At 44.4% G+C, this 25,189-nt stretch overlaps 7 protein-coding genes across 7 annotated transcripts; 4 read left to right on the top strand and 3 right to left on the bottom strand.

Moving 5' to 3' along the window:
- Positions 1-775: 775 nt before the first annotated feature.
- On the bottom strand, positions 776-2,134 carry PAAG_05521 (septum-promoting GTP-binding protein; the record flags this gene model as incomplete). The annotated part of the gene is made up of 4 exons (XM_015845599.1): positions 776-877; positions 968-1,042; positions 1,143-1,435; positions 1,543-2,134. 4 exons carry the CDS (start codon positions 2,132-2,134, stop codon positions 776-778), a joined length of 1,062 nt encoding a protein of 353 aa, XP_015699825.1.
- Positions 2,135-2,882: 748 nt separating this feature from the next.
- PAAG_05522 (ribosome biogenesis protein) lies at positions 2,883-4,488 on the top strand (the record flags this gene model as incomplete). The annotated part of the gene is made up of 2 exons (XM_002792747.2): positions 2,883-3,084; positions 3,218-4,488. The coding sequence occupies 2 exons, from the start codon at positions 2,883-2,885 to the stop codon at positions 4,486-4,488; spliced, it is 1,473 nt and encodes a 490-aa protein (XP_002792793.2).
- Positions 4,489-5,248: 760 nt separating this feature from the next.
- On the top strand, positions 5,249-6,271 carry PAAG_05523 (hypothetical protein; the record flags this gene model as incomplete). Its single annotated transcript, XM_015845600.1, has 4 exons — positions 5,249-5,368; positions 5,428-5,778; positions 5,826-6,009; positions 6,105-6,271. 4 exons carry the CDS (start codon positions 5,249-5,251, stop codon positions 6,269-6,271), a joined length of 822 nt encoding a protein of 273 aa, XP_015699826.1.
- A 6,427-nt stretch (positions 6,272-12,698) lies between these two features.
- Positions 12,699-13,393, top strand: PAAG_05526 (hypothetical protein; the record flags this gene model as incomplete). The annotated part of the gene is made up of 2 exons (XM_015845601.1): positions 12,699-12,803; positions 13,199-13,393. The coding sequence occupies 2 exons, from the start codon at positions 12,699-12,701 to the stop codon at positions 13,391-13,393; spliced, it is 300 nt and encodes a 99-aa protein (XP_015699827.1).
- Positions 13,394-15,682: 2,289 nt separating this feature from the next.
- On the bottom strand, positions 15,683-15,920 carry PAAG_12058 (hypothetical protein; the record flags this gene model as incomplete). The annotated part of the gene is made up of 2 exons (XM_015847598.1): positions 15,683-15,697; positions 15,795-15,920. The coding sequence occupies 2 exons, from the start codon at positions 15,918-15,920 to the stop codon at positions 15,683-15,685; spliced, it is 141 nt and encodes a 46-aa protein (XP_015702823.1).
- A 463-nt stretch (positions 15,921-16,383) lies between these two features.
- On the top strand, positions 16,384-19,951 carry PAAG_05527 (DNA binding regulatory protein AmdX; the record flags this gene model as incomplete). Its single annotated transcript, XM_015845602.1, has 2 exons — positions 16,384-16,477; positions 16,548-19,951. 2 exons carry the CDS (start codon positions 16,384-16,386, stop codon positions 19,949-19,951), a joined length of 3,498 nt encoding a protein of 1,165 aa, XP_015699828.1.
- A 2,097-nt stretch (positions 19,952-22,048) lies between these two features.
- On the bottom strand, positions 22,049-25,009 carry PAAG_05528 (hypothetical protein; the record flags this gene model as incomplete). The annotated part of the gene is made up of 2 exons (XM_002792753.1): positions 22,049-24,781; positions 24,845-25,009. The coding sequence occupies 2 exons, from the start codon at positions 25,007-25,009 to the stop codon at positions 22,049-22,051; spliced, it is 2,898 nt and encodes a 965-aa protein (XP_002792799.1).
- Between the last annotated feature and the right edge of the window lie 180 nt (positions 25,010-25,189).

Genomic DNA, 25,189 nt, shown 5'->3' on the forward strand with positions numbered 1-25,189 from the left:
CTTGACAGTAGGCATTATTGTGATACATAATAAGTGCTCCTACAATAGTGGGGTCGGTCCCTTTAGTCACGTGAGCTATTTTCCACCATAGTCTTTCCAGTAGTTAGCAATCTTTGCAATCGATCAAGCTTGCCAGTTTGTCATAAAATGCAAAAGACATGCAGGCCAATGCTACAATGCTAATACACGCATGTTATATGATGCTCTAGGGTACAATTTCTTTAGATATTCTCATTCTTTCTCTGACGCCGTATAGTTCCTTCTTTTTAACAGAGCGAGCTGGATTACAATTGATCTGCACAAAAGCAATAAATGAGAGGTCAATAGGGGGAAAGGCGCAGTTGGACACGTCCAGATGACGAGAAAATTTACAAAACACAGGACAAGAATCAAAGGAGAAAGGGAAGAGGAAAGGAAGAACGGAAATTTAAAGAGTGAAAAATAAAAATAATCAAATGCCTTGAACGCAGCCCAATGCCAAAAAGAGAAAACAAAGAAAACGCATATCGCCTCAGCGATGATTATTCGCAGCAACACGCACACCGATTTGCGTTATCTTCATGGCTTGACAAATATGCAGCTGGCTGTACACAGCGCCCTGGCTCTATTACCATGCTGCTTCCCGTATCACCGACTCACCGACCTCTCAATTTCAAAACGAAGACTATAATCATATAAATCATGACTTCATCCAGCGTACAAATTATTTGTTTCATCATAGAGAAAATATCACATCACCTCATCTAATAAATAAGCCGCACACATCACATTTCACTTAATTGACCGATTGATAGAGCAATAGCGGCTCCCCGATGTTCTCGATTTCGGGAATAGTGCATTTAAGATCAAAAGCCTTGCTTAGAACGATTTTAAAGATCTATAGCATACATGTTTTAGCATTTGTTTGTCTGGGTCAATCTGATGTGAACTTGAAAACGGGGGAAGAAAAAAAAAATACTATACATACCTTTTGCACATTTATGCTGTGACTCGTACTGCTGAAAATCAAACTGGCTCTCATGGCTTTGGCGAAACGTTTGGCCTTTTGTCGTGTTCTTGTCAGCTTAGAGGAAATAATAACTGCTTGTTTTTTGGGTGGGGGGAGGAAAACAAAAGTAGCCTAGAAGGAATATGTCACTGACCTGGATTGATATTTCTTCTTGGTCCTCCCGCGGGAAGTTAACAAAATGGTCGTATTTAGTGCCAATAAGGAATGGGATGGCGGTCTTATTAAACCCACGCCCCTGTCGGTACCATTCCTTGATGGAGTTCAGGGTGCTCTTTCGCGTCAAGTCAAACATGAATAATATTGCGACAGCATCGTTGCACACTAGAGGTAACATATTGACGAATTCACGCTGTCCGCCCAGATCCCAAATGGAAAATGTAATTTCTGTATTCCGAATAGAAATAGTCTTCTCCATAAAGTTGACACCTATGATTGTGAAGGGTCTATATCAGTATCTGTATTTCTAAATACTAGATTCCAAAATTCCAAATATCAAAACAAAAGAGATGCATGGATCCCATTATATCTCTTACCAAGTGTTTGGATGTAGTCTTCATCCCAGCTTCCCTCGACGTATTTAACCATAAGACTGGTTTTACCTATCTGAGCATCCCCCACCATTCCAACTTTTATAACGACGCTATTCTTGCTGGGCGCAGACTGTTGTTGCTGTTGTCTCTGGTCCCGATTTGGGTCCTGGTAGGACTGTGGGTATCCGTACCGATCACTACCACCCGATAAGCCTGAACTAGGCCGCGAGCTTGTCTGCACCGGTTGGGCCGATTGCTGAGAAGACATTGTTGGAGAATGATGACGGGGAGACGACTTGATTTCTTGCGGTATGGATGGTTGACCAGAGGCGGGGCAATCGATGGAGTGTGGGGAGTAGTCGGTTAGATGGCTGTTGCTATAGCCATTGTTATTGTACGAGGGTAAGCTGGTCACTGCTTCCTCTGCGGCTGGTGGCATGTCCTGCTCTGGTTGGGCCTTTTGCACAAGAAGTTGGTCAGGGAGCTGTTGGTCAGGAACCTGATTTTGTTCCTGAACTTGATTTAGTCCATGGTCGACTGGAGCTGCTTGCTCCAACACAGGCAACTTTTCTGCTTCTGGCAGTCGGTTGTCCATTTTCCCCAACGGCCAGCACCAGATTATTTCAAAGGAATGCTAAGGAGCGTGAATAAGGAGCCACGGCCTTAGAAGGCATAAATCACGGCCAGTAAACAATGACGCTGAATTTTAGAATGTGGTCAAAGAAAGTCGTTGAATATCGTCATGGGAGACGGTTGTGTCCTGTCTATAGCTTAGATGCCCATTAAATAGTGGACAAGGTCGTTCAAAAAGATATTATTGGTAGATACCGGGAAATAATATCATGCCAAACCTAGGGGCTGAAGTGGTTTGGAAAAGGGTTCCTTTGGGGGACTTTGAATAAGGCGCGTGGCGCGCAAAACACGGCGTTTAAATAACTTATTAAACGCGGAGCAAGGAAACAAAACAGGGTTGAAATGATCAAAACATATCCTGGAAAAATGGGATGTGGCAGAGTTGCTTGCTGTTAAAAAACGACAGAAATCTTTCAACCAACTCTGCTAACCTGGCGACAAACCAATCACAGCAGAGACGTCGGCAATTACCAGATTTATTATGGTCTGAAGATTTCTTCTGAAGCTCTTAAATTCCACAGCGTTGGGTTATTGGTCCCAGAACGGCCTAGCGTGTTTCATTCCTCCCCAGAAAAAAAAAAAATTAAATAATATTCAAATTTAAGCTTGGAGAGTTATATATGCCAACAAAATATCCCCACAAACAAAGCCCCTTTTTTAATTAATATTACACTGGTAATATCTAATTCGAGTTGGAAAATACGTTCACAATGTCAAAACGAGGGCCAGATGTGACAGAAGATCCATCCGTGCCATTGAAAGCTGGCGAACGTTTGGTGGCAGATGCCCCGACTGACGAGGTGGGGGAATTCGAAGACGAGTTTGAGGACGAATTTGAAAGTGAAGATGAGATCATTGAGGCTGGCGTTGACGGGCGCCCAGATGCAGATAGGGAGGCAGAGGAGCAAAGGGGTATGTGAATGCACATTAGATGAAATGAATTAAACATTAAAGAACAAAAAGAAAAAACGGTATTGCGGTGGGCAACTCCGTTTCGTTGCAATCCAGTTCAACGATTAAAGTTTTGCTGATGGACTGTAAACAGATGTTATGGAAGTCGATAAGCAGATGTTCATACCAGGGCGAACAAAGTTGGCTCCTGGAGAGACATTGTCGCCAGACCCTTCCACATATGAAATGCTTCATACCCTGAGTACGCCGTGGCCATGCCTATCGTTTGATATTGTAAAAGATAAACTGGGTGACAACCGGAAGACATACCCTGCCACCGTATATGCCGTAGCAGGAACCCAAGCAGATGGAGCTCGTTCGAAGGAAAACGAATTGATGATCCTCAAATTGAGCGGACTTAGCAGGATGGAGCGAGAGAACCAGGACTCGGATAGCGATGATGATTCAGACGACGAATCCTCAGAACCAATCCTAGAGTCAAAATCTATCCCGCTGAACTCTACGACAAACAGAATCCGTGCTCATCAAATCTCCCCGTCATCCGGAGATTACTCCAAACCTCCACAAACCCTTACCGCAACCATGCTTGAAAATTCTCATGTCGTAATCCACGACGTTACCGCCCATCTTTCTATGTTTGATAACCCGGGTTCGATCCTCCCGCCCTCCTCCTCGAAACCCTTATCTACTTTACGAATGCACAAATCAGAAGGATATGCCATCGACTGGTCCCCTCTTCAACCCCTAGGAAAATTGCTTACAGGCGACAACGACGGGTTGATATACGTAACTACTCGCACAGAGGGAGGCGGCTGGGTGACTGACACCCGCCCATTCGTCGGACATAAATCTTCAGTGGAAGAACTCCAATGGTCCCCCAACGAGCGCAACGTTTTCGCATCCGCAAGCAGCGATGGCAGTGTCAAGGTATGGGATATCCGATCCAAATCTCGCAAACCAGCAGTGGACGTCAAAGTCTCCAACACAGACGTGAACGTCATGAGCTGGTCGCGGCAGACATACCACCTCCTTGCTACGGGTGCAGACGACGGCCAATGGGGTGTGTGGGATCTTCGACATTGGAAGCCAAATACCTCTGGAGGTGCTACATCGCAGCTCAAACCAAAACCTGTAGCCTCGTTTGACTTCCATAAGGAACCCATCACAAGTATAGAATGGCATCCGACAGATGACAGTGTGGTTGCTGTTGGGTCTGCAGATAATACCCTGACCCTTTGGGACCTGGCCGTTGAACTGGACGATGAGGAAAGTCGTGATGCGGGTCTTGCCGATGTCCCTCCTCAACTTCTCTTTGTGCATTATATGGAATCGGTGAAAGAGCTCCATTGGCAAGCGCAAATGCCTGGGACTATTATGGGGACTGGGAGCAGTGGGTTCGGGTAAGTGACTAATATGACATTTATTTATTTTTCTGAGCCTTATATGCGGATGGATCCCGAGTAGCAACGAACCCTTCTGTCCTTGAAACAACGCTAATCGATCTTCTTGCTTATAGTGTATTCAAAACCATCAGTGTTTAGTTGGTTGGGAAGAGGACTAGGGAGATTTTTGAAACCATTGTATGAATCTGCAAATAAATGATCTCCACTATTTACATTTCTACTATTTAATGTTAGATATCCTTTTCTGTTAAACTTTCAGTTAAAAAGGTTGATGAATGATTAATGAGCTTTTAACATGACTACTTTTTGTTTGATACATCTTGCCCCACTCTTACCAGAAGTACTCAAGCCGACAGTTCTTTAGTATCCGTCTGTACATGAGAGATGGAAGATGACGGGCAATTCTCCAAGTTCCGAAATGCTCTGCTTACTACGAATAGGGAAAATTGATACTTTAGGCATTGCAAATCCTCAGAGAAAGAGAAGTGGTTGTTTGCCAGGACAAGTAGATAGTTTAATAATGGCAAAGCCCGTTAAGATTCAGATGCAGTGGTGAACCCTAAACTTGACCTTTTCTAACAGCCCTTGTGTAGCATATTGGACATAGACAGCAGGTCAACATTAAGAGAATGTCCAGAACTCAAAGTAGTTTTTGCATATGTTATCCCACATGTCAGATGGGAAATATTTGACATTCTAGTGATATTTCCGGAGCAACCTTTAACCTCATAATTCAACTTTCTAAAGCTTCGATTACAACTATGGGGATTATGAAGAAGAAAACGAGAACTCGGGAAAAGCATCAGGGAAGACCTCTCATGTCTATTAAAATACTTAAATGCATCAAACTTCTATCCAGCAGAAGGGGAGCGAATAATAGAGTATATATAGTCCAGATTCCCCAGGCGAAATATAGAGATTTGAAGGGTAATCACTATAGTTCTTCAGACATATCGTCCTCAGCACAGGAAAAGAGAATTCCTTCCAACCCAATATTATTGCTCGTTTCTATTTCTCATCAAGAGTCCAAGGAACGTCTGATTATCCAGAAGGATACTTGTTCCTCTTCCTTATATCTGTGCATCAGCAGGGACAGAGGAACAGTCCTTGCAAGCGAAGCGGAATTGCGAAACAGCATCATAATCTCAAGAAAAGTGGACATGAAGCTACTATTCTAGGTTCCAGGAAGAGTGCCGTAACAGCGTCGAAGCGGAACACTCTTGAGATACAAACCCTATTCCAAAGGGACGAGCCAAAAGGGTTCGATCCGGAGAAAGAATTCATCCTACGGGTACCAGTCAAGACTTAAACCAACAGCCAACTTTCTGCCTATTGGAGATCGCAAGTCAGCACTTCCGGGGAACCGCTTCCATCAAGCCTCTTGATGAGCGTCGCATCTCAGACCACCGCTGTTCGGTCAGCAGGTTCACAAACCACCAGCGCCACGAAAAACAGACCAAATCCCAATCTCGAAATACGAAGTGGCAATGGCAGTCGCGACCGCCTCGTCGGATTCATGGAAGTAGGCCTCTCATATTAAAGACGACGAACGCCCCCCTGCGGCGGTATGTTGGGTGGCAGGAGGAGAGATCAAGAACACCGGTCCGCCTACAATAGGGCAACTAAAAGAGCGACGAGCTGAGAGTAGGGGAGACTGGGATCTGATTCTTTACCCGGTAACTGGCAGACCATTCTGGAAAGAGGTTGGATATGTCCTGTCGGACGGGGAACTTTGTCAGAAGCAGAAGAAGAAGAAGAAAAAGAAGAAAAAGGATGACGACTAATGACCCATCATCAATAGCATTCGGCACTGGGGATTCGAAGACCGTTTGTTAGGATAGTTCAGCCATTGCCCCAAGTACTTTACCGACAAACAAACATCCTCAAAAGACGCATTAAGAAGCCTGCCATCAAACCCTCTAATACTTTTTGTCAGTTGGATATGCAAAAACATAATTTTGGTCACCTTTTTCCCCCCTTCTCGTCCGGCTTTTCGCTTTTCGCTTTTCGAGCGAGAGGCGCTGGTGGCATTTCCAGGAGTTCATATGTTCATGAGTTATAATTTGAGAATAGTCCAATAATAATTGTTAACATGAACGTAAATCATCCATTTACAGAAATATGAATATCAACAGAGACGCTGATGTGTTGAATGTTAAGGTCAACATCAGCAAAGATGTCTCACAGCCACACAATTGCTAGAGAAAGCAGTTTTCTGACAGTGAAAGGTGATGAAGCGGAAATCTCTTGACATGCTTTGCATATTTTCAGAAGGTATCTATAGGTGTGTAGACCGTAGATTTGCGGCAAAGAAGCAGATGGGGCAAAGCAACAATTCTATCTGTACCGTTAGTTATGGGGAGACAAAACCCGAAAATGTAGAATCTCTCGGCATTGGCTTGCAGTTAGTCACGGAGAAGTTTCCTTGACAATATGCCGTGACCGCAGGAAACTGGAATTCATCCTCAATTGCACCGAAAAGTTTTCAATTGAAGGGATATGAAAATGCTCATTGTATGGTTGTGAGTCGGAAATATGTATCTCCGGAGTAACTTGCTTATAACCCCTCCACCCCAAAGGCTCGGACCTTGTTTCTTCCGGTTGAGGAATTCAACCTCGAAACTTGGGTGTCATGCGAGTCTTCCAGAATAATCGGAAATTAGCGCATATGTTGGGCAAGGACAGACACTCCAATGGCAGCCAGCTAAATGGTGGGGAGTAGGTCCTGTTTAAATAACTGACCGGTTTTTTGTTAGAAAAGAATTTGCTTCGAAACCCGGCCAAAATCTTCGTTAGTTATCGGTAACTATCAATAAACTAAGCGATAGAGGGGGAATCATCTTAAGACCTGCAAGTTGTGGATCCAGTGACTCTGTGTTAAGGACATACGAAGTGATGTGGAATGCCATCCTCTGCTGTGTTCCAGCGCTCTATAAAACAGTCTATGGACGTGTAGTATTTCATGTGGCTTGTTCTATTCACTGGCATATATTCTCGTTTTCAATGTGTTCTACATACATTATATTGTAGAAATGTATGTATGTCCCAGCCTTGAACGGTAAAATTTTCGGTTGAGACGCTTCTCATCCAAAGTGCATGGATGTAAAATCCAGAAGAGTGATCATTCCGATAGGGCTGAGCTTCTCTCGTCGGTATTCTCGTGCCTCCAGTCGAGATATAAATAAGTTGCTTCAAAAGAAAGCAACAGTTTCGGATAATATGCATAAATTCGAAGTCCAGTTTGAAATATATATGTAGCTAATCCCTGAAATTATGGCATGCTTCAGAATGAAACCTCTCCTCCATTGCAGTTGTTGTACGGCTGCTCCAGCCACGCTGGTACCACTTCCTACACCCATCTCTTCATCGACAACCGTTCCCCGCCATGGTGACAGCGTGTTCTTGTTTGGTGGAGGAGGGCAATTGCCAAAAGCGGGTCCGTTTCAGCCAGTTCCCAGGGATGAGCGGGGACCACAAGATAGCGTGCTTTCAGCCTCTGCCGCCACGACACATGTATGCATTTGGCGGGATTAAGAAGTATTTACCGAGCAGTTAGGTAAAAAGTTGTGAGAAATCACGATCATCTTTGCGGAAAGATTTGTTCCCATGCTATGCATACGCTTTGTATTCCATGTGTGTAAAGATATGACTTGTATAGATAAATCAATCGGAATTGTTCAATGTGGATTTATACCTTACAATTTTCGTTCTGGAAAGAATGGGCGGATGATAAAAGATGTGGCATATTTACCTACAAATACTGTATCAATCTGGCTCATATTTTCTAAGCAACGGCACTGTTTTCTGCGATGCTGTTTCACTGACATATGATTTGTGTTACTTGTTCTGATAGAAGATATCATAAACAGGTTTGATTCTGGCTGAAGTGGGTATCCCTCCACTGTTCGGTGCAACGGAGCTGGCATACTTGATTGAAACCATTGCCATCTAAGCAACCTATCTAACTAAAAGCTTTGTTATTATCAAGTGCGGTGCAGATCTCACTACGCCTTTTTTACAGAATGGGAACTTACAATGGGAACATATGGATGTTGACCTTCAACATGGTTATTCAACTACAACATAGGTCATAAAATAATGTACACAGGATATGCGCACCCGTTCATCGCAACAGTGGAAAGCTGTGTCCAAGATACTCTTCTTTATTCGCGACAAGAATTGCTTGGCGCATGACAAGCCTGGATGTGAAAGGCGGTGCATCAAATTCTCGTTGTACAATGTGTGTTGTTTTGTGTCGAAGGTTCCATGCAAGCTTTTAATCCTCTAGGGTGTTCACAAGCGAAACCCTGATTAGTTAACTGACTGGGCATTTATAGAAATACCGAGGTACACTAGAAAGTTAGAAGCACCTAAGATCAGGAGAGCTTAGTTGAGGCAACTGAATCCTTCACCACCTCATCGCATATGATTCTCAAGCAATATAGCTATAATAACGAGGACGTCATGCTTCTGATTCATGATGAAATTGATCGAACATGATGGAATTACAAACTTCAGCTCAGAATCCCGAGACCCTGGATATTGCGAAAACGGCGCTAAGCGGACCGTCATGAAAACCTTACCATCCGAGTTGTGCATTCAGTCCAACCAACTGGACTAAAAACAACCCGTCGCAACTGTGGTTGGCGGGACCGCTGAGCGGGATGGTCTGAGGCAAACGCCCAGACATGTTCTGATGGTAGAGCAGGGGACCCTTGAAATGGAAAGCAAAAAGTGTGTTCGAAAGAAAAACCGGATATGGATACAACCAGTAAAACGCATGGCAAACGGCGAGAACCCAAGTTATCCAGAGAACGGACTCAGAGGAAGGGAGGACGAGAGAGATGAGCGCTATATGCTATTGTCTATATAGCATATTATCTTCCATGAATATGTTTGAAAGCGAGTGAGTTGAGATAAATCACTCAGACTTTGGTCCCCCGGGTGGGCAGCATCTGAACACTGCGCACAATACGTTACAGTAAGATATGTACTAACATAAATAACCAAGCTAATATAAATACCAGGGAATTATTACATACTCACCAAAACAGTGGGGTAAGCATAGCACCCCGGAAAACGAACCTGTATTGAAAAGAAACGATGTATTTTTCGTTGAACCCGCTCGACACTCATGGGGCTGGAATCCCCACATATTCAAATCATCATGAGTCGAGAACGGATCATGGTTCTCTCGAGAGCCGACTTAATTTGACTGGCTAGTAAATTGGAAGTGGGTTGTTACTTGATGTGATTGCGCGGGAAACATGCTGCTGCTAGACAACTCTCATTGATAAGGAATCTTTTGCGAGCGGATTCGATGGATATCTGATGAAAGAGCTACGGAACATGGGGGACCAATGGGGGAGAGCTTGGTCGTGAAAGAAAAATAACCGTCCAATGTTCCAGCAGGCAGTATTGGAGAGGAAACTAGTGATGAGATCCTAACCCGCGTCGAGTTTGAGGCTTTGAGTATTGTCGATTGAACACCAGAACTTCAGGACTCTGGTTGCTGTTATCAGCTTCTCTTCCCTGTTGAAAAATACTGCGCTGTAGCAAGGTTCTGCAGTGTCCAATGAGAAGCTAATGTATCTTTATAGCAGGTCAGTATCAGCCCTAATTATTAAAATTGTTTTATTACAAGCTTTCAGCTCAGCAGAACCAAGAGATAGGCGAGTTCAGTAAATGCCCTCGCCCATCCACGACCTGCTCCTACGTCAATGGCTCCTTAACTCTTGTTGCCTTGGATCTCAAACGCAAGTTTAAGGATCGCCAGCCCCCTATTCCGATCCCTACACGGAGGAGTAAGAATTTGATTAGGAGAGAAGCATACGGTCACCCTTCATGAATGAATGTGTCAGAGGTTCTCTGGATATACCTTGTCATGTTTGCCGTGCCAGAAAGTTAAAGCTTAGTTGCAGGGAATCAAGATCATGAACCACTCATGAGTTCGATGCAAGTTGAAGGGTAAGACCTATGCCGCAGAATGGTTGTACCATTGCAGAGGAAAGAAGGAACCTTCAGATGACGTGCCAGGGTTTCCAATTATTTCCATCGAGATCAATATACGTGCGTCATGTTCCTGGTCTTGGATAAACACTACATTGGATACGCAGCATGGTGGCGTCGTTCTGGTATCTGCCCAACTTAAAGAACGAAGCAAAACCAGGAAGTTACAGTCCATAAAATGCTCCTTGAACAAAAATGTAGTTACTGGCATTGGCCAGACTGCGTCCCAACATTGTTCAATGGAAAAAGGATATTCAGCTGAGGTTTTAATCGCTCCCAGCTGTTTACTCAACTCTCATTTTCCAAAAGCCCAATTTTCCCGAACGAAATTTCCATTGGTCGCATCGGAAGCTCTAGCGCTTCTGCTTGACAGGAGCATGATATGCTTGTAATCTGGCCCAAGAATGGCGGAAACAAAACGGGCGAAAAGGTATCAAACCTACTAAACACAGACACAGATTTAAACTTGGTCAATGTGATCGACATTTTCCCAATGGCACAAGTTTTTCCTGACAACTCTTTTCGACTTGGTATCAATCCTAGCTTTCTTTGTGCAGGGCTTAATTAAATTAAGGGGAAAAGAAATAATGAAATAAAAGAAAATAAATACTCGTCATCAGCCATGGATCTTCCGCTGTGCACCTGCAGCGGGAGCAACGGATATGTCTACTTTGCTTTTGTCCATCTTCAAGTCTGGGGCTTCTAAGAGTCTCAGACTCTCCCTCCTGACTTCTCCCAGTTCCACTCTGGATGAACAAGAGCCAATTGGAGATTGATCAGATAGTCACCGGCTTAACTAGTGGGAAGAGTCAAGATTCGCCGGTCACTAATAGTTAATGGCCCCAGTTAACTAACAAATCGGAGCCTATGAAACGCCCAGCAAATACTTTGCTCGACTTTGGGGGATATCGAACGCTTGGACGAGGGTGGATAGTGGGTTGAGACCAACCTGGCTCTGCTTGGCGGACCCGCGTTTGCGAGCCTTGGGGGAAGCACACCGTAGTAACTACTTCATTGAAACCCCAAATTTACTGACTGATACAAGCGTGCCTGAACTCTTGTGAACAGCAAAAGGGGCGACCCCAGGTTTTTACAAACGAGAAACCTTAATTCATTCTAGTGCCGATTTTTTAGTCCTCCATCTTGGCCATTTAGGGTCGAAGCGCCCAACGACCCATGCAATTTGATGATTTGCTTTTGGTAGCAAGGTAGTTGGGGTGTATTACCATTTTGGAAATTCTGCAAGGAGTCAAACGGGAGCCCCTATGTATTGAACTGTAAGTACGAAATATGTTCTGAGTACATACACGTTACCTTCATACATACGTTAAAACATGGTTTTGACATTGCTGTAGCTTGATGTTTCTCTCGCTTTAAATGGATGGACAGATTGAAGCTGCAAAGGGGTGAGAATACTCCATATATATGTATACTCATGTGCCCTGTAGCACTTTTGTCAATGGTTTAGAGAAAGCCAGAATGTCTCGAATCGTTGATTCGTCATTGCTGCTCACTTAATGTGCTGGTACATAATTAACTAGAATCATTCTAAAGCGGTCCTTTGTTCATCTATCTTCAAAGACGCATCCCATATCGTGGGTGTGTTCCTCACCAAAAAGGTCACGACGAGATTATGATGTATGTCAGCCATGTCCTGCCTGTTGAATATATTTCGAAACTCTGGCGCTAAATTGGTCACAAATGTATGTTGATAGGTGGTACATCGTCTGGCGTGTGTTGCTGTACAAACCCAGCGACTCCTCAAAAATATTCCGGATAAATCAAGAAAAGATTGGGGATTATTGGGATATTGACTAGAACAACGCTCTTATCACGCACGAAGCCTGGAATTCTCTGCTCGCGCGGAATGACATCTTAAGATACTCACTGGAGAGTTTCATATAAGTAGGAAATAAAGTGAAGGCGCTTTCACATGCTGAAGTCATCATTGCCGTGTTTTTGTTTGATATTCAAAGTCCACAAAGCAAGCTGAGCTTTGCATGCTTTTGATATATTGTGTCATCAAATATTTTATCTCTCAAATGAAACACCTGTCATCTGAAAGAGCTTTAACAAGGACATCCATACACTCAAATGCCCTGCTGGTGGAATTTGAACTACATACACGGCCACGCGTTGGTTCAACATATTTAGCTTTTTTCGACCAGAACTGGCACGGTTCTTCGTCAAAGGTTTCTTAGCATGACTCAGCAAAAAACATCATTCACAATCACAAGCCCCTTTCGAACTGCACGAGGCGAGAGCCATGCGAGTTGCTCGCTGAGACGTTCCTCAAGAAATGCCATTGTTAGACAAGCTCCACGATGAGTCTTTTCAAGAATGGCCTACGCCATCAATTAATTCTTCGTTCTCTCATGGAATACTCGAAGTTGTGGCTTTTAATCTAGGGGACCTTGTTGCTGAACTGAAGAAATTATAGTTGACGGGAGTCACTGTGCATGCATGCCGTTGAATACACACAGCGTAAAAATGGGAAGCCGATTTCTAAGGGTCTCCAATATTTTGATGCTTGAATGCCTTCCCAAGATTATAGCTCTGTATTATTAGTCAAGCTGAGAATAATGAAGTTTCTGTTCAGATCCATGCACACAGCATTAAAAAACCCTTATGTGAAGAGTATGAAGTTAAATAAGAATCTCTCAATATACATATCTTATCTCATTATCATATCGTTTAAAAAGACAGTTAAGGTTGACGGCGGACATGGTTATCGAAACTTAATTGACGACCTAGTTCTGGGTCAAGGCCTCGGTGACAACCTTCGAGAAGGATACTTGGAGAATGTAATTATATCGGGGCGCCCTGGAACCAACAACCAACTCTCGGTTCTCGGTTCTCAGGTACAGGCATTTATGTATGTACAGAACCTTTTGTGAGATAATATTAAAAAACACAATGGAGGTTTACCATAAACTTTTTATGTTTATTTCCAAAAACCAAGTACTTGGTCTTTTACCACAGGACAAGGCTTTTTTCCAAGCCACCATTTGAAGTTCCCAAAAGGTTTAAATATTTCGAATCCTGGTTTAAGTTAACGGTTAGGACGTCAGTGGCAGATAGCCCCACGTCACAGATGGCAAATAACTACAGTAATGGAGGTTGGTGATTGCCACTGACTTGTCCTCGCGCTTCTGTTTTCCATGTGGTATTACCATCCTGTTTCCACCTCGTCTGGATTCTGAAGTCAAGACTCACGGGAATATGCATCTCTAGCCGCCGGCATGGATGTTCCTGAGTCTGACACTCTGACTATTTTTCCGCTGTTTCCTTGGTGTGCCTTGTTATAGAACGAAGAAAGAAACGCAGATGTGCTGAAATGCTATGTGGCGATTAATTCACTGCGGTGTTGAGAGGTTGAGATGTCGTTATGTAACTAGTATTGTGCAAGTAACTACTTATTTATCATTGACTTGCCACGGTTGACGTATGAGAAGTACACCTAGCCTTTCAACATATTTGTTGGGTTCGGGCTGATCAGGTTCTTACTCTTACCATCTAACTGTCTCGGGTTTCTTCTAGTGCCCAGGTGGTTGTCATGAAGGCATCCTCAGCTCCCTTCCTTTTAAGCTGTTCAAATCCGGAACTTAACCACGCTGAGAGTATCTCCAAACTACGATTTTTCAGCTAATATCAGGTTGCACGCTGTGGTGTTTTTGTGTTTTCAAATTTCAGCTTGAGATATGCATACGTTGAGGGGCTGATGATAGGTGCTCAAACGTGCAAAACGAAGAGTTTGAGCGCAAAGCTCTCGAGTTGGAAAACATGAAATTACCAAGTAAGGTACGCACTAATACAGTAGTACCAAGGATACGTTAAGGTAGCTTCGGACAAACCGAAATCTGCAGTTGCCGACTAGACAATTCAATATGTATCCTTGCAGTTCGGAAATTCTCTACTGCGCTAGTTCTCAAGGTAAAGTTACTGGACTAAATGTGTCTCCAAAGGGTGACCTAGGAGAGGGCTCGACAGTTGTGTTGTAGCATCAGAACACCAATGACTCCTGTGTTTTCAGTGAGTTGAGAAATGCTTGACACTACTGATGCCATAAGAATGATTGTGCTTTTGAATGATGAAAGTTCCCTCCCGGTTCGTGGGAAATGTATATTTGTCTCACTAATTTGGGTTTCGTTCCTGGTTAATGGCTTTCCCTTAGCAGAAGCTTGCGAGTCTATCAAATTGGTGGTAATATAATAGGGTAGGTAGGCAGGTTTGATGTGGAGATCAAATTTCATGCCTTTTTATACACTGCATCGGACAGGACAGCTCCTGTAATTATATCCCAGTCAGAAGAAGGCAAGCAATACATTGTAACGATCTTGGTGAGAAATAGTATAAATAGGCTGTTTCATACACTACGAATACGGATTACGGATGTTTGTATTTAAAGCTCCCGTATCGCTGCTTCAGACTCGAATGGTATTATTGCTAACCTTCAGGGCAGGCTTGGAAAATTTCAAATTGACGTGGCGGGAATGTCAGTCCTTAAGTGGTATTACGTACACGTAGAGTACACTTAGTTCACAACAGACAGGTAATTGGCTGTCCGTTACTGTAATTGAATCTCAATACCTCGCCGCTTGGGGCGCGGGACGATACCATACCAAGTTGCTCGTACATGTACCGCTAAGTGTGTACGAGCCACCTCGATAAGCCGCAAACCCAAGTTTCCAACCTGGAGCCGCCGCCGACTTCCCTCTGACGTTGGACCATCCACAAACTCAACCTCACTTCACCTCAACCTCGTCTCAACCTCACCTCTTCTCCCTTCTCTTCCGCTCAAGCTGCGTCGGAATTCATGAACCCTCATTCAAGAGCATATTCTCTCTTTATAGTGCTTCGGCCTCTTTTCTGACCCCATGAAACAGCTCTTGAATCACGTTGTCTGATGCACCCAGCCTCCCGACAACCACATCTTCATATATTCGCTGGCGCAATTGAAACACAGCTTCAACTTATACTCTCCCTAACTTGTCTATCTTCATTCGGAATTTGCCGTCATCCTCCTTAGCTCCTCAAACCTTCTCGTGGCTTACTTGCTTATCCCGTGTTATTCCATTCCTGTCTCCACTATCAATATTGGTCAATGATACCCAACTCCAGCAAACATCAGAAGTAACCTTAGGATCGGGCAATAGGGAGGGAAAAAGAAGAAATTATTTATCCAATCAACTCCCAATATTCTGGTTATGCAGACGAGTGTTTCCAGCGCGGATTCTCTGATCATCTCTGTGGTTTCGTCTGTGCTTGTCACCGCTATCAGCTTGTCATTCCTCGTACCAATGCTTCAATAGCGACGAGCTCGGAAAGGTGGTCTTTTCCAAGAGGTATATGGCTTCTGAGGGATTGACTCGTACATTTGCTCGCCGCCGGATTCAGTCTATTTCCAGCCATTCCAAGAGCCATAATTCCATTCGCAACTTGTTTTATCTTTCTTTTAGGGTATTGAAGCTCTCGGAGCTAATACTGGTAAGCTCTTAATAATTTATTTCTCCTACAGATATGAGGTAATTTTTACAATCTGAATCTGGCTTTATCGGTGTGGAGGAGCGCTGCCTGTGTGGTCTCTTCAGATCTTTCATAATTGATTTCAATTTGTCGTAATGGAAAACTGTTAACCCATGTCTTCCATTCACAGTTTTGTGCTCTTTAGCTTCGCCATTCACCATACTCCGTCCACTTGGAATTTGATTTTAAGCTCCGAAAACCTAGTACACTTTTTTGGGATTATTCCCTCGAGTACTTACGGTATTTTCGAATAACACTGACCTCCTAAACATCCCCCCTTGACCCCTAGGTTTCGTTCACCCTCCGCGACGAGTTCCCCCGAGCAGATAACGTGGATTGGTGATACCTCCTTTTGCATACCATGTTGCTAGATGTCATGGCGGGCCAAAATCCCGCCGACAGCCAATCTGGCCAAGAACTTGTTCCTATAAGTGAGGGTACGGCTACTACCGCTGGTAAGCTGTAAATGATATATTTGCTAGATATTTATTGGGTGTCATCTATAGTTAATAACCGTTCTCACAGCATCTCCACCAAAACCCAGCCCAGGTGTTGATAACGGGAAGCAACAGGCCGAAAATCCTGATATCCCTCCACCCAAAACAGATAAACCTCGTCCTCATGTTTGCACGACTTGCGGTAGATGCTTTGCGCGTCTAGAGCACTTGAAGCGCCATGAGAGGTCTCATACCAAGGAAAAGCCTTTTGAATGTCCAGAATGCACAAGGTGTTTTGCACGGAGGGATCTCCTTTTACGGCATCAGCAGAAGCTTCATATGACTTCCACTCCTTCATCGCGCCCGAAAAATCCAAGGAGAGAGAGCACCAGCGGTGCTGGACCCAGTTCAACTCGGGTCCGCAAAAATTCCATTGCAAATAGTGGAAATAGTGGCGGTAGTAGTAGTAGTATGAGACCCCGAGCCAATACCATTAGCCATCTTGATCGTTCATCGCTCGGGATCTTAGGGGTTGGAAACTCCAGTAGCTCGAGACCGCCTCATCCTACCCACACAAACCACCCTAGCCTAAGTTCGATACCAGGACTTCCAAACTACGAGTTCCGGGCACACCCTTCTGAGCCGCTCGTTAGCAACGGCTTGACCAAACTCGATACTGGTATTCCGATGGACTTGTCAAGTGGTCTTCGCACGGCACCCGTTTTTGGTAGTTTCAATGAATCGCCTTTTGGCGACGTAATGTTAAACCAGGGGAGTAATAATACCATTAACCCCGCTCAATTACACTTTGGGTCGCCTCACCCTTTTGGTACCGATACCCCAACATCGCCATTTCACCCAGCATTTTCAACCATGGCAACATCTCAGAGCTTGATTGATGAAGATCTCAACCCCGAATGGTTGCATGGATTTGAGAACAATATGACATTCGCCAATACGAATGAATCTGCTATCGACGGTTCGTCTCCTTCAGCTATGAGTACGGGAAGTCAAAGTGGGATCAGCGATGTTATGTTTGATGGATCAAACAAAGTCGCGACCAGTTCCTCAGGGCCGTGGCCAAATCCATTGCTTGTCCAAACCCAAACACCGACCAATCAGTTCAATATAGAACTCTCATCGCCGTTCACGGATATGCAACCTGAAACAGTCTCACCCAAGTCATTGGCAGTTGCACAGAACCAGTTTTCGGACCAATCATTTTCAACACCGCCGTCCATGTCCTCGATAGGGCAGTCCAGATTGTCTGGGGTACCAAATAACATGTTCCATCCCCCAATGGTTACTGACGGAGATATAGGGGATGCTACTACTACCACTGTTAGGCACAATACCTTTATGCCGGATTCCACCTCACCAATGTCGACAGAAACTTCTACCGATTCTCCTCGTCATTCCCTCTTATCTAGTTTACAACAGCCCACTGCTATCCCTAATCGTCGATTCTCTCAATCCTCTCACAATTGCCCATTGTCGGGCTCTGGTGCCCTTCCCCGTCAACATTCCTTCAGCATTAACTCATACACTTTGCCCAGTACGATTGACCTCCAACGCTACATTGCAGCATATGTCAATTATTTCCACCCGCACATGCCATTCCTTCACATACCAACTTTGGATTTTGATGCTCCCGAGTACTCAAGTAGTCTGAAGAATCCCAATGGACTTGGAAATTCCGGCTCAACCACTATTGCGAATGGAGGTGGATGCTTGATTTTATCTATGGCAGCCATTGGTGCCCTTTATGAATTCGAAACGGCGACGTCTAAGGAACTCTTCGAGTCAGCGAAGAAAATGATTCAAGTGTACCTTGAACAGCGACGAAAAGCAGACGTGTCGGTCAACCTAAACAGAGCAAGTTCTCCACGCGACAATTCCGTTCACAATACTCCACTATGGCTAGTTCAGACTATGCTTTTGAATGTTATATATGGACATAATAGCGGTGACAAAACTTCAGCAGACATTGCAAGTACTCATTGTGCTGCTTTGGTTAGCTTAGCTAGAGCAGCGGAATTGATTCACTGCTTACCAGCCGAGAACCTCCCACAAGATCAACTTGGATATAACCCCGGCGGGAATGATATCCATGTGGATGGGATGAATTCACAGGCGTGGCATGACCATAGGGAATGGATGAAATGGAAAATAGTGGAAGAGCGAAAAAGGACTCTCTATGCCATTTTCACGTTGTCCAGCCTTTTAGTCTCTGCCTATAACCATGCCCCAGCACTTATGAATTCGGAAATTCGATTGGATTTGCCCTGTGACGAACAGCTTTGGGCTGCGGAGTCTGCTCAGGCTTGGGCATCATCGGGGGGAGCTACGGCTCACCTCAGAGGAATACCATTCTCTATAGCCCTGACTACACTTCTTACGGCCAGTCATCGACGACAATCGGGTTCACCAGCGCAGTCGCATTTTACCACTGGCGCCACCGGTGAAGATCTTCCGCAGAGTGATTTGAAACCTAGTACATTCGGTTGTTTAGTGCTGATACACGCTTTGCACAACTATATCTGGGAAACTCGACAACGGCATATGGGCCGTCCATGGACACCGCAAGAAACGGAAGCGATGCATGCACATATCGAACCTGCTCTTAGGGCTTGGCAATCGGCATGGAGCTCCAACCCTAGACATAGTCTTGAACGACCAAATCCTTACGGACTTGGGCCTCTGTCAGCGGATAGCATTCCTCTCTTGGATCTCGCATATGTTAGATTGTTCGTAAACTTGGGTCGTTCGAAAGAAGCTTTTTGGCAAAGAGACTGGAATGGTATGGCAGATGAACTCGCACGAGGAGTGGAAATCATTCCACATATGAAAGAGTCTGCGTCATCTAGTACTGACTACCCTTTCCCGGATCAGCTTGCTGTGGGAAACCAACCCGCAGGCAGACGAGTTTCGATTTCTGAGTATGGTGTAGGCGATCTGTCACTCATTGGAAATCCGAATCAAGAGCACAGTATGCAAAATAATCTTTCACAGCGGCAGATTGCAGCAACGCGACGCGAACGACATCTTCGAAAAGCAGCCTTCTACGCTGCAGATTCTATCTCGATGTCGGACAAGCTGGGCAATACATACGCTGAGTTCACGTCGCGGGAACTTCCCATCCAAAGCGCCATGTGTGCTTTTGATTGTGCCCAAGTCTTGGCTGAATGGGTCACTACAATTCAGGAGCGGGTTGGTCCATATCTAGGAATCCTGGGACAGGATGCGATAGATTTGACCCAGGTTCCTGGAATAATGCTTTTGGAAGACGAGGATTACAAGTTGATTCAAAAGATACAGGAGATACTTAACAATGTTGAAGCGAAGATGAAGAATGCTTCGCATCATCCTGGTAATTCTGGCAACGAGCCATCAAGCCGTCTTCCAAGTTTGGTCGGTGGTGGTTTTGGGACGAAGATCTTGTTCTCGACGGCCTATCTTTTGGATCAGGCTGCTGTTTGGCCTAGTGAGTAATGCTTTTACTATATTTTTGCCCTATATTTTAAATTTCTTGTCGTAGATTTTGTTTTTTTCTCTCATTCTTACTCCACCGAAACTCTTTAACTCACATTTTCGGTTTGGCATAGTTACAAAAGTTATGGCTCGGTCACTCGAGGCCCAAGGGGTCCGGATGAGGGAACGGGCGCAAAATTCGGTCATTACTGGATAGACCAAGAGACGGCTGGTACTACGTATAGACACCTTCCATCTTGTGCACTGGATTCCTGATGATCTATAGTTCCGTTAACGACTATTTTGGAGTATGGATCGGGGATATTTCAACATATAATCCCCCCATTGGCTCGCGAAACCTTTTAAACCAACATACACCAAACCCAACAAGTGATTTTGACCTTCAGGATCCCCTGTACTCTACTATTTACCCACTCAATTATCTCGAAAAACTCGATTTAAAATTACTACATCATGAAACAATTTTTTCTCCACCCTTCAGCTTAACGATCACGGAATTTATGTCTTATCATGTTCAGGTTCATGGTTCGGTCTTATTCGTCATGGTGGGGAGATTATAAACAAATCAAATGATATTACTTATTATCAGGACAAGGTTGGGCTTTCATTCAACGACAGTTCATTCATTACTTTGTCTATCTGCATGCACGAAGCTTCGTATTTTTTTTTTTTTTGTATATATACCCTTATGTTGATACACAGGATTGCTGGGGTCCTACAAGATCGAATATTTGATGGGGTAGATGTCTGGCTTTGCGGATATTTTCACTCTTCGCCCCAATGAAGCATAGCTTCCGCCGGGTACCAGTTTTTCTTTCTTTTGGCCTTCTAATTTTTTACAAAATTCCCCTCCCAGTTGCCTCTATATACTCTTCGACTTATGTTGATGCTCCTACAGTCTTTTACCCCTTCCTCCTGGTTTTTTTTGCATGCTACTTCCAACCCACCACTCATGTTTCCCTTGCTTAATTTTTTATTTTTCCGTCCCCAACACTGTCAGATGAGAGCCCTTATGATTGCATACTTTGTCTACGGGAAGACTCGGTGTTTCAATGCCATGAATTCATGATTTTTTTTTTTTTTTTTTTTTTTTGATTTGTTTCGTTCCTTTTCTGTTTCCCAAATTTCCTCTTTCTGCCTTGACGATTTTTCTGATTTTTCTTTTTTTTGGGAATTACCCTATTGTCCAATGTGACGGTGATTTATGTTCTGCTGTTAATAAACAAAAAAACCTTTCTATATTCGATGGCCTTTTTGAGATTTATGCTATGGGGATTGGACTTTGCATGCAAAGCAACTACACATCATTCACTCGTTCATCCAGTTCAACTTAATGCAATCGCTACCTCGTCTGCTGGGGCTGTGTTGTGAGTGAACTGATTTCATCCTCAGCTTGCCACTTCTAAGCTTTAGACTATTTTGATTTAGTTTCTTCTTGCCATCCTTATGACTGTTTTTCCCCGCTGATATACATGCAAGTTGATGTCCTTTACCCATTTCCGGGCCGTGCGGGAGATGACCACGGCCATTCCTCAGAATATGTACGAAGTTTCTCGAGTTTCTTTATCAGGCAAACGCCTCATATATACCCCTGTCCAAGACATTTTCAGGAAATTCAAATTATGCCGAGCTATTGTTGTGCATTTCCTCTCGTCTTTAAATCTCTAAATGAATTGGGATATGGTTGGATATTAACAAAACGAAATATGCACTCTAGCAGTACGAAATGAACAGTAAATAATGGCTAAGTCTTGCTTAGAGAAGAAAGCAGAAGCAAAATTCTGGTGGTGCCCGCTCTGTATCAGCCAGTTCATTATATGTGTTTGAGGAAATCGAATCAAGCCGCATGATTGTGTAAAAGATCAGAAGCAAGGAGAATTAAAAATCGAAACGCCAAAAATCATTGAGAACAACATGCCATTGATATTCAGTCTTATGTGTACATAGATAAATGTTTCTGTCAACAATAACCAGAAATTAAACACGCGACTTGAGTGTTGATTGATCCGCTGAGTATTTTTCTTGATGTAATCAAATCTCGTTTATCTAACCTCTACCCTCCCGAATAACTTGCAGCTATGTCTACTCACCTAGCAACTATACGACAATCTTCTCAAATGAATACTTCCCCACCGCCTTTCGCCTCAAATAACCTAGTTCTCGTTTACTCCTCTGCACAACCTCACCTGTCGTCCTCCGGATCTTACTCCTGCTCACGTCTTCACCAACCATAACACCATTAGCCGCAGCGCCACCGACATCTTGATTCATCTCTCCACCAATTGCCACTCGCTTAAGAGAAAGAGGAAGCATTTGTTTGTCGCTATTGAGTGCACCGTTTATACCGTTGATATTCTCCATGTCATATATGAGAATGTCAGCACCGTTATGGCGTTCCTTGCGCTTTAGGCGACTGCCAAGAGGCCCTCCTAATGTAGCCCCTTGGACTGGACTATGTTTGCTGTTCCGGCTGCGGTTGTAGACATTGCTATTATTAGCATTGGTGGCAATGGCTGTTTCAGCATATCTGACGAATTCCCGCAATATTCCCTTCAGATACGTCGCCTCCTCGACACCAACCAATGCAGCTGAGATCTCGGACTTCATGTCTGCAATTAGGCATGCTTCGCTATCTTCTCCGCCAGCGAAAGCAGCGGCCGAGATCCAGCCGCTGGGGCCGATGGCGTCGATGCAGGCGGTTAGCAGATCAACCATAGTTGACAGGTCGAGGGTGGGGATTTTAGGGTCAGAGGGAAGGGGAGTCGTCGATTGTTCCACGAATGGTGAGGTGTAGCCGCCTGTGGCGAGGGAGTGACGAAGATGGTGGATGATGGAGAGTGTGTCAGAGTTGGAGAGAACGGAGCGGATAGATTGCGTTACTTTGTCGAGAGGGTGGAAGTGGAGCTTTGTGAGAGTTAAGTTGAGGCCGGTGATGGCATCTGTGATGGTGTCGGGGCCGTTGCTGGTAGTGGAGGATGTGTTATGGTGTCCTTGTGTTATCCCTTGCGCGATGCTTTCTTTGGTTGGGTGTGGAGATTCGGTGATGGTTTTTGGTAGTTCCTCTTCTGGTCTCTGTTGACGGGAGCGGGCGACGTCCAGCAAGATTTTCAGTGCATGGGTGAGTTCAGCTGCTTCAAAGTTTATTGGGCCTCGTAATACCTGCAGTAATAACTGGAGTGACTGTTCAGAGAGTGCCCGAACTAATGAGCCACTGGGGATTGGAGGCGGTATTTTCGGGTGCATCGAATGGCAAAGAGCAGTTTGAATATTGCTCAAACTGAGGTGATGAGAGCTTATAAGCCACTTAAATGTTTTAGATGGCAGGAAAGAGACGACCAGCTTCGATGCCTTTGGCTCAGTGGTTGTTGTCCTCAAAGAAAATATCTTTCCGAGAAGGAAATATATCTTTTCCGGATCCACAAATACCGTTGATCCCCGTAAATGTCTGGATTTTCCATCTCCTCCTGCTGTTGACATCTCACTTAATGCCTTTTGTATAGTTCTGTCAAACTTTCCAGGGTCTTTATCTTTCACCAGCGCATCAAGTTTCTTGTTTAATGAAGTCCACTCTGCAACCTCATGCGGCTCTGAAAGTCCCACCTGCTGCATGTTGTCCACTGGTTTGTCCATCGCTATCCGCGCGGTATATTCTGGTGATTGGATTCCTTTCCCAATTGCATTGATCAAAAGACCGTCGCTGGCCTGTTTTAGAGACGCATCATGGGATGACGCTAGGTCAAATCCTAGAAGTGTCTCCCCTCGCGTAGCAACGGCAATTCCAAGTTTCGCGAAGTATGAAATAAACACAATCGGGTCCCCCTTATCAGCATCTGATTTTGTCGTTCCTACAGGAGAAATATCATCTAACGAAAAATCTCCTTGAATCGATTGATATCGAGGGTTATAAATAGCGACAGACGATTTACGGGCGCCAATGACAGACTGCGAGGATATTCGCATGATGGAAGAGAAATGTTCGTCAGGAAGAATCATATGAGATGATATATCTGGTGAGTATTGAGATATATCATAATTAATGAACCCGTTTTCAAAAGACAATAAGAGACTACTGCTGGCAGGGTAAAAGTTCCATTGGTGGGACTGTGTTCCAAAAGACAGTTTGTGGTCTTCCAAATCCGGAAGGCTAATAGTCATGAGATGCCGTAATCGTTTTGACTGGCTTGTCGAGAAATCGTCTTCAGCAGTGCGAGTTGGTATACAAAACACGATGACTTTGATGTCACTGGGAAGTAATTTCTCTTGGCCACTTGGCCTGGAAACAAGCACTAACACAGATGAAGCGGCTGACTCTGTCCCAATCTCATCCCCTAGCACTGTTGCTACTATGTCCTGTCTTTCCTTAAACAGAGATTTACGAGCATCCTCGAAACTAACAAGAAAACCAGTTTGGATTTCATACATGGCGGGCTGTTCAATCGCAAGGTCTGGCAAGACATTCCACTTCTGAGTCTGGAGGTCCGGAGATAGCCTGCGCGCTCGTCCATCTCTATGTACTAAAAGGATATCGAAGGGGTCCTGCTGTTTCCCTGCTTCCGAAACCGCAGGAATGATATTAAGAAAGACGACAGGGCTTAGGGATTCTTTCAGCTTGAAGGATGAGTTGGAAATGTTGAGTGTATTGTGGGTGCCGGTAGTAGACTCGTCCAAGAAGCACTGGATTTGGTTCTCCGGTTGCTCTATAGCACAATAAGTATGTCTTCTTGCGGCTGCGTTTTTCTGAGTTGATTTTTGCCGCACAGACAGCGGTGGACACGAGAACGATGATTGCGGCGGGATTGCGTAGGAGGTGACTAGTTTCGGAAATTGAACCTGGGAGAAACGGTCAGAGATGGTACCAGGAAAGATAAAATGGGCAGAAATGTGGGCTCATACATTGTAGATGTTCACACTCTCCCCGTCAATAGCAGCCGTAACCTCATGTCGTTTCCTTTTCTTGGGACCGTCCACTCCATAAACCTCGCCCAACTGGCATTTACCAGCCGAAGTTTCCAATGGGAGTGGTAATTGGGCCAGGACAGACGGCGCATGTAGCTCCATCTTGCCCAAAAAAAAAAAAAAAAATAAAGTCACGTTTCTGGCTGAAACGCAACTGGGCCTGTTCAGATATGATATGATGGTTTCTTTCAACGCCGAAAATATCAATCAACCTCTTAACTTTTTTAGAGTTTGGCGCTTCGGGCGGCTATCGGAGTAATATTTTCCCTTAAGAATTACGCG

This window comes from Paracoccidioides lutzii (assembly GCF_000150705.2).
Source record: "Paracoccidioides lutzii Pb01 unplaced genomic scaffold supercont2.14, whole genome shotgun sequence".
Taxonomy (NCBI): domain Eukaryota; kingdom Fungi; phylum Ascomycota; class Eurotiomycetes; order Onygenales; family Ajellomycetaceae; genus Paracoccidioides; species Paracoccidioides lutzii.